General features: G+C 37.6%; 1 protein-coding gene across 1 annotated transcript in view; it reads left to right on the forward strand.

Moving 5' to 3' along the window:
* The window catches only part of LOC106461010 (dual specificity testis-specific protein kinase 2-like), a 71,208-nt gene that overhangs the window by 29,533 nt on the left and 32,267 nt on the right, over positions 1 to 9,408 (forward strand). Inside the window, exon 3 of the mRNA XM_022387814.1 lies at positions 2,055 to 2,176. Within this exon, the coding sequence (XP_022243522.1) occupies positions 2,055 to 2,176 (122 nt within the window). The remainder of the gene's footprint in view (positions 1 to 2,054; positions 2,177 to 9,408) is intronic.

Raw genomic sequence — 9,408 nt, forward strand, 5'->3', positions numbered from 1 at the left:
TCCTTTTTTTTGTAAGATGACCTCAGAGACTAAGTGCTAAAAACCAGCTATAACTATAAAATTTGCATAAAAATGCTATCCTGTGTTTCATTGAACGTTAATTTCCCTGGAGTATAACTTAAGAGACGCTTCTTTAAATAACATGGCATCTAGTTTCTGACTAGTATTATAAGAGCTGTTTTTCTTTTGTTTATAGTGAATGATAGGATTGAATGGAAATATGGCAAGAGGCAGTAGACGTTGTGAATTTAACCAGCCGTTTCTATGTTTTGTTGTAACAGTCTTGTTAGTTTAACTTAATCGTGAAGAACTATTAGCTGCAGTAGTGAAGCTCAAAATTCTAGCGCAAAAAAACAAACATCGTAAACCAAAATGAAGAGTAATCTTCTTGAAAATCGGGATTATCTAAAAAAAAAATACCCGTCTTTAGGCTTCGTTAATTTTTATTATAACTTATACTGAGTGAAAGTCTGTTCTTTTTGTTGACCTTACCATGTTGTCAAAATTAAAAAGTGAAAAGTGTCAGATTCACTAGAACTCGAGTATATTGTGCGTGAAAAAGGCACGAGTAAGAATATACTTCTAACACTTATCACACCAGTGAAGCCCAATCACCATTAAGTTAAACCTGTTTCGAGGACTTCCACTCCTCACTAGTAACCGTGGAAAAGAGCATATTGAAGAAATATTTATATCGGAATTTCAAGAATATCCGGCTCATATATAACCGATTCATTCTTGTAAATTATTTAGCCGACAACCTGTTTTAAAATACTAAAACTAAATTTGAAATATTTTAACTTGTCGGCTGAATAATTCACAAGAATAAATTAGCAACATTAATGCTGCATATTTTTGTATACAGGATCGTTGTGGTAATATCAAAACACCATATATTACTTTAATATCAAAGCATGCAATGGGATTAGTCCCGGGTAATTTTATGAAAACACACAGCTTATAGTATACATATAGTGATTAAAACCATGATTAACTTTCTTATGCCTCGTATGATATAATTAATACAACTACAGCCTTAAGAATTATTCAGTGTCCTCAGATGGAAACGATCGAGTCTTTTTCACTCTTACATTTGTAGATAACTCTTCCATTGCCATATTTATTTTTAATATACACACAATGCAAAACAAAAATACGCGTGTTTTACTATTCAAGGTGGTAAAAAATTCCAAGCTCCCATGGCAGTGATCGGGGAGCGGGGTGTGTGGTCATGGCAGTGGAAACGTTATTGTCCAGTAGATTAGTAAAGTTTCCTCCTAAACTATGAGACAACTGACGTGACATATGTAGGTTAAACTGTGCTCATATGAAAAACACAACAATATTTATCAAATGTTTGTTAGTGAATTGTTGCGTCATGAAACCCCTTCAGAAAAATTCTGTGGAAGGGCTTGTGAAAGAGGTTCAAAACGGAACTGGAGTTCACTTTGTGAAAGAGGTTCAAAACGGAACTGGAGTTCACTTTGTGAAAGAGGTTCAAAACGGAACTGGAGTTCACTTTGTGAAAGAGGTTCAAAACGGAACTGGAGTTCACTTTGTGAAAGAGGTTCACGGTTAGTAGTTTATTGCTAAACATTTAATATTTTATAACAGAATGCGTAGTTTATCCACCATGCTAACAAAATATGTAATATCCATTTACCGTTCACGAAACATTAGCATAAACAGTGTTACAGTACAACAGGTATTGCAAGATGTATCAAGAGTTAAACTACACAATGTTAGGTATAATCTAGTATTAAAATCATGTCGCTGCTCATGTCAGTTCTCTAGCAATCTCCAATTACCATTTCTAGCTGATTCTCAAAATAACTCCAGTGAACTCCAATTCCGTTTTGAATCCCTTTCACAAAGTGAACATAGTTCCGTTTTGAATCCCTTTCACAAAGTGAATTCCAGTTCCGTTTAGAACCTCTTTCACAAAGTGAATTCCAGTTTCGTTTTGAACCTCTTTCACAAAATGAATTCCAGTTTCGTTTTGAACCTCTTTCACAAAATGAATTCCAGTTCCGTTTTTTGTCTTGTGTTCCTAGGTAACGCATCGAACTACAGGTCAAGTAATGGTGCTCAAGATGAACACATCACTTAGCAACCGACAAAACATGTTGCGCGAAGTTCAGCTCATGAACCGATTGTCTCACCCGAACATCCTCAGGTACTTCCTTTTTTGTTTTCCTTGATTCATTTAACACCTGTAAAAAGCATGTTTTTTAATTCATCTGTTTAAAGAAAACTTAATCAAAAATACCTTAGGTGTGAAAAAAAAGAGGATTCAACGTGCGACTTAAAGGAATGAAATCAAAAACTGGCGGCCAAACTGGTTGATACACCTATAGCATTGATAATAATTTTACAGCAAATATTCATTCATTAGTTAGCTAGGCCGCGTATTATGTTTTAACCACCATCATGCTCCAAGTTGAACAAAAAACACGGCCTAGTTAACTAATGAATGGAATATTTGCTGTAAAATTCTTGTCAATGTTATAAGTGTAGCTACCAGTTTGGCCGCTAATTTTGATTTCATTCCTTTAAGTGGCACGCTCAATCCTTTTTTGGTTGCACCCTTTTTTTTTCACACCTAAGGGGTTTTTGCTTAGACATCTTGACTTTTGTCAATATACACCAACAAACCACAGCAAATAAGTAAGTGACACCTGATAATAACCAACATTAGCTTTAAGATCGCAAAACCTTTTATTCTGAACAGACCTATACCAACCAGGTTATTTAAAATATAGAGTGGTAGTTTTCCTCTCTAAAACAGTGTTAATAACTTCCTTTATAGTAACGCCATGGAATTTAGATCAACAGTATCTTCTCATCACCCACATGCACTCGGTACAGCCGTACCAAGCATCATTATTTACGCTAATTGCTTAAGTTAATATCACATGACAATAAACATAAAATTTAGCAAATTTGTGCTTAAAAGTTGGCAAAAAATTATAATTTTATAACCGTCCACCCATATCACTTTTTTTTAAAACTTGAGCTAGAACCCGCTAATCTAGTTTGCTTGGCCTAAGCAATACTTGTGTTTCTGCACGTCTTTGACACTATAGTTTTGCTGCTCTAAATCAACTGTCTTTAATCCGAATGACAAAAACTAAAAACGGTCCACTTTTACTCTTAGATGAAACTGTAGTAAAAAGTTTTAAGACCGATAGGTCATGTGACTTTTTGCGTGGGCGTGCGCAAATATTTTGGTCAAAAGTGAGCGGTTTTTGTTTAATAACTTTGCACATGTGGCTTATACTTAGACCAAATTAGACACTTAGTTGTAGGCTGTAAAGATCTATCAGTATACCAAATTTGGAAAAAATCCATAAAATTTAAGTATGTTTTTCTATCAAATAAAGTTTCCATACTTTCAGCGAGAAAAAAAAGAAAAAAGGAAGGAACTCAATGAAAGGTTGGAGATTTTATTTCTAATGTATTTCTTAATGGACTACCTTGAAATTTGATATATAAAATAAGGATCCAGTAGAGCACACCCTCTAAAAATATGTGATAGTTTGAATTAACACAGTCCGAGCTACAGGAAATGGAAAATCGCTTAACTATCACTCCTATTAATGACACACTTTGTCCTGCAGATTGTTTTGGCCGCACGATACACTACCGCGTATTTTGATATCCTCCCAGATATTACCATTATTCAAGTAGAAAATTAATGATTAATCAAGATCGAAGCAGAATCACTCATCTCATTCTTTTTAATGGGCCCGGCATGGCCAGGTGGTTAGGGCGCTCGACTCGTAATCTGAGGGTCGCGGGTTCGAATCTCCGTCCTACCAAATATGCTCGCCCTTTCAGCCGTGGGGGCGTTATAAATGTGATAGTCAATTCAACTATTCGTTGGTAAAAGAGTAGCCCAAGAGTTGGCGGTGGGTGGTGATGATTAGCTACCTTTCCTCTAGTCTTACACTGCTAAATTAGGGACGGCTAGCGCAGATAGCCCTCGTATAGCTTTGCGCGAAATTCAAAAACAAACAAACATTCTTTTAAAACCATTTTGGTGCTAGTCGGCATTTTACATAGACCTACAAACAGATGTTAAGTCTCATTATGAGACTATATTTCATAGAACACGATTATATAAACGTTTAGCCTGTTGTATTCTATAGAAGAAGCTTGTGATAGTGCTAACTAGAATACAACATGCTAAAATTGAGATAGTGCTAAGTAGATCTAAGTAGTAAATGTGTGTGCGCACACGCATATATAAAACAAAATTCCAAATTTTTCATTATATTTTTTTAATCTTTGTATTTGATGCTTTAGCTATTTGTATATTTTCATGTGCACTTTATTTTATTTTTTCTTAAATATTACGTAAACCAGTCTGAATTTTAAATGTTTTATGCGGGACTATACATATTATATGTTTTAATATTTAATTATTCCCTAGAACAGATTACAATGTTTTGTTTTTGTAGTTATTTCATCTCGCTATAGAATTGGGACTACCATATTATTTGAAAAACACATCCGTATTTGTGTGTCCGCTATTAACTGGCAAACCGCTGGACGGTTTTTCACCTAAACTGGCATTATCCCAATAGGCACCCTCCAAAAGTGATATGGGATAGTCGGCGTCAGGATCTGATTCCTCTGTATCTTTCCCTTTCATTGAACACATACGTAGTCTTCTAATACTGTGTACACTACATTAAGTTTTATTTGTGTACCGAAATGAAAGTGAAACGGCTTATAAGGACAACTAAATAAAATCGGTCGTGCCTTTGTCTTCCTTTTCAGGTTACCGTTTCTAATGTATATTATCTAAATTCGATACTTATCCTATATTAATTATATTGTGTGCTCCATCCTTTTGTTAGCGACATAATCCTACTTGCTTGGAGGCAGAATCATACCTGGCAGGCGTGCTCGGGTGGCCAGTGGGGAAGGGGGAATCTACATGTCGTGCATCTATTACCAAGGGGATATCAAAGGGGATAAATCGTGCCCGCAAAACCACCCAGTTATGGTAGGGATATATTTATAGGTTTTTTGGGTCGCTGAAACAGAAACTGTCATGTTTGAATCTGTACTCATCTCAACCCACGCACCCCTCACAAGCTTGTAGTGGGACTAAACGTGGAACTTGTACCCAGGTACCATGGGCAGGTGTCCCAGCCGGGCTTGTTTTGGAGTAGTAAGCTATGTGGAATCAGTAACGAAATTCAAAGAGTTTTATTCACGCTGTATTTTCTGATATTTAAAATTTGGAAAATTATTTTCTTGTCTATTTTAATTATTATATACCTGTGTAGTGCTATACTCGTGTAACTGCGTTGAGAAAAATAGGTCGCGTATTATAACTATCACGTTGTTCCGTTCTTGGTGACACCCACAACAACAACAGGTTTACATCGTCGTTACTATGAATTATGGACGTATATTTAGGAACCATGTTCTTTTTTTTGCGCATGCCTTGAACAGTATTGATTCATGTAATTCTTTTCATTCTATTAAATGTAACTTTGATTGGATTAGCCAGGAATTGTCAAAAAACGAGAAATAAAAAGGAAAATGAATAACAAATTATTGGACAAGTTTTGTAACTTGTGATTTTTTTTTTCTTTTTTTGATCCTGGAATATGAGATATATACAAGGGAAAATTAGCAATAAGCGCTATTGAAGCCATTTTTTTAAAAGTGTGTAACCTACTTACAAATGCAGTAAAAGCAAAATATTCGTTTAAAAGAAGCGTAAGAAACTTCAAAATTCAATTTAGGAAGGCCCGGCATGGACAAGTGATTAGGGTTCGAATCCCCCGTCACATCAAACATGCTCGCCATTTCAGCCGTGGGGGCGTTATAATGTTACGGTCGATCCCACTTTTTGTTGGTAAAAGAGTAGCCCAAGACTTGGCGGTTGGTAGTGATGACTAGCTGCCTTCCCTCTAGTCTTACACTGCTAAATTAGGGACGGCTAGCCCTCATGTAGCTTTGCGCGAAATTCAAAACAAACAATTGAGGAATGGTACATGCTATTTCCCACGTAAAACTATATTTAGTGCATTACTTGTATATGTGAATTCATAATATTTTTCATGTTCAGTTATTGCTGGTAATACATTTAACATTTTATCAAATGTCCACCTGTTTCCTGTTCATGAACCTGTATCAGACTGTCAAACACTTGTTTTACCAGCAGTGAGAATGTTATGAGAGATATTAGGTCTAAATATTTATAGAATCGAACTAAACATTAGATCGTAGAATCAAAGCTACATTAGAATATCTTCAGTACATATGTATCTCAACGTACACACACGTTATGCGTACAGTCATGGTATCCGATTTATTCAGGTTGGCTTTATACGCTACTTGCAAAACAGTTTTTATTCGAAATGTTTATATACTTTTAACTTTTTACGAAACGCTTATCCTTGTTATTTTAACCATTAATTCAAAATGCTACATTTTTAGGTTTGGCATGCTCCCCCCTCCTTCATAGCTCGGCGGGAAATCTGAGGACTTATAACGCTAAAGGTCCGGGGCTCGATTCCCCGCAGGGGTCAGAACGCAGATAGCCCATTGTGTGGATTTGCGCTAAAAACAACATCGATTAAGCCAAACTGAGTTTTTCAGCTATCTTTAATGTTTCTCACTCCTGCGGTATGTTTTGATGTCAGGGTATTAGCCGTATTTTCCAAGTAGCGCCGAACTAGTATGACTGTAAGGTGAAATATTTCTTATTGGAAGAGGTAACTAAATTACCAGAACCCACATAGCAGGAGAATACATCATCTGTCGCAAGCCGGCCAGGTGGTTAGGTGAATCGACTCGCAATCTGCGGGTCGCGGGTTCGAATCCGCATTACACCAAACATGCTCGCCCCTTTCAGCCGTGGGGCGTTATAATGTTACGATCAATCCCACTATTCGTGGGTAAAAGAGTAGCCCAAGAATTGGCGGTGGGTAGTGATAACTAGCTGCCTTCTCTCTAGTCTTACGCTGCTGCCCCCCAATGGCACAGCGGTATGTCTGCGGACTTACAACGCTAGAATCCCCGATACCCGTGGTGGGCAGAGCACAGATAGTCCATTGTGTAGCTTTGTGCTTAATTACAAACAAACTTACGCTGCTAAATTAGGGGCGGCTAGCGCACATAGCCCTCGTGTAGCTTTGCGCGAAATTCATAACAAACAAACTGTCGCAAGCCTCACGTCTTGATTTTCAGTAAGAATTGTGATTTAAGATACAGCTGTTGTGGACTTCAGTTTTAATATTCGATTTATGTTTACTCAGTTCCATAACTCACAGTGTACAGTTTGGGCTGTCATTGGCCTGACCTTTGTGGGGGTTATAGTGACATACTGGGGTCTACTTTTGATATATTTCGGTCTTTCACATTAGATCGTTGTTATTCAGTAATAACATGCTTTTATTGTGTTTTTTTTTGTGTGTGGGGGGGGGGGGTTAGTCTTCTCGAGACCTGGTGGTAAGAGCTAGACTTGCAATCTGCGTCGCGAGTTCGAATTCATCACCGTGAAGGGGGGGGGGGGATTTGACCCACTTTTAGTTGGCAAAAGGGTATCTTAAGAGTTGGCGGTAGGTGTTTTTGACTAGCTGCTTCCCCTATAGTCTATCACTTCTAAATTAGGGACGGCTTTGTGCGAAATTCCACGGAACATAGTGTTTCTGTTCTGGAAATATTTACTTAACTTGCGCAGTTACTTTTAATTTTATCATTCCGAAATAAGTAGCACAGTTTGTTTTTTTGTTTTTAGTTGAATCATATAATGAACAACATTTGGGAGTGGAATGAGTCACTGGTAGCTTGGGTGACGGCAGCTACATCTGTTTCCTTGGCTAGAGTTTGCATTGTCCTTGGGCCGTCATTGTTGAACTTCCGCCAGATGGCAGTATTCAGATTTGCTAATAGAACGTGGGTGTCTTGGGGTCGTCTGGCGGTCATACTAAGAAACCTGGATGTCATTCGACACCTCTTCAAACAGATGATTGTAACACAGAATAAACTATCCAAATATGAATACTATAATTACACTCCAAAGCTATATTTATTCTCGAACCAGCAAATAGTAGAGCAAATAATCTTCAAGTGCTTGCGATTTAACAGCGTAACGACCCTGAGGTGAAGATTAATAGAAGACTCGAATATCGTTATTACTTAGATCAAGTGGAGATGAATTTAAAACGTACGCCTAAGTACTTGATATTCCAGCGAATAAACCTGAAATACAATCTGCGGTAGCAGTATTAGTAAATACAAAATTTATACCAGTCTGGTAGATCTGTGGAAATAAATATAACGGTGTGAAGATGTCAACGATTGAAACTTCGCCCTTATTCTACTACGTGATATTATGAAAGCTTTATTATCATTTTTACCACTATAATTCCAATGATGTGAAAAGTTTATCCTCACTGTCATGGTGGCACTATGAAAACTTTACTTTCATCCCTTCGCTACCAAAAACTATCCTCATTTCACTACCACCATTGTGACAACATGAAAGCTTTAATTTCATTCTGCCGCTGTCATTTTGAAAAGTTTACACTCTTTCTGTCGCTAATATTGTAACATTGTGAAAAGTTTATCTACATTCTGTGTGACATTGTGAAAGTTTATCTACATTCTGTCGCTGTCATTGTGACATTGTGAAACTTTATCTACATTCTGTCGATGCCATTGTGACATTGTATCTACATTCTGTCGCTGTCATTGTAACATTGTGAAAAGTTTATCTACATTCTGTGTGACATTGTGAAAGTTTATCTACATTCTGTGTAACATTGTGAAAGTTTATCTACATTCTGTCGCTGTCATTGTGACATTGTGAAAGTTTATCTACATTCTGTCGCTTGTTTGTTTTTTGAATTTCGCGCAAAACTACACGAGGGCTATCTGCGCTAGCCGTCCCTAATTTAGCAGAGTAAGACTAGAGGGAAGGCAGCTAGTCATCACCACCCACCGCCAACTCATGGGCTACTCTTTTACCAACGAATAGTGGGATTGACCGTCACATTATAACGCCCCCACGGCTGAAAGGGCGAGCATGTTTGGTGGGACGGGGATTCGAACCCGCGACCTGCAGATTGCGAGTCAAGCGCCCTAACCATCTGGCATGCCGGGCCATTCTGTCGCTCACATTGTAACATTGTAAAATGTTTATCCACATTCTGTCGCCGTTATTGTGACATGTTTATCCAAATTCTGTCGCCGTCATTGTGACATGTTTATCCAAATTCTGTCGCTGTCATTGTGACATGTCTATCCACATTCTGTCGTCGTCATTGTGACATATTTATCCACACTCTGTCGCCGTCATTGTGACATGTTTATCCACACTCTGTCGCCGTCATTGTGACATGTTTATCCACACTCTGTCGCCGTCATTGTGACATGTTT

Source organism: Limulus polyphemus, unplaced genomic scaffold (assembly GCF_000517525.1).
Source record: "Limulus polyphemus unplaced genomic scaffold, Limulus_polyphemus-2.1.2 Scaffold879, whole genome shotgun sequence".
In the NCBI taxonomy this organism is placed as follows: Eukaryota; Metazoa; Arthropoda; class Merostomata; order Xiphosura; family Limulidae; genus Limulus; species Limulus polyphemus.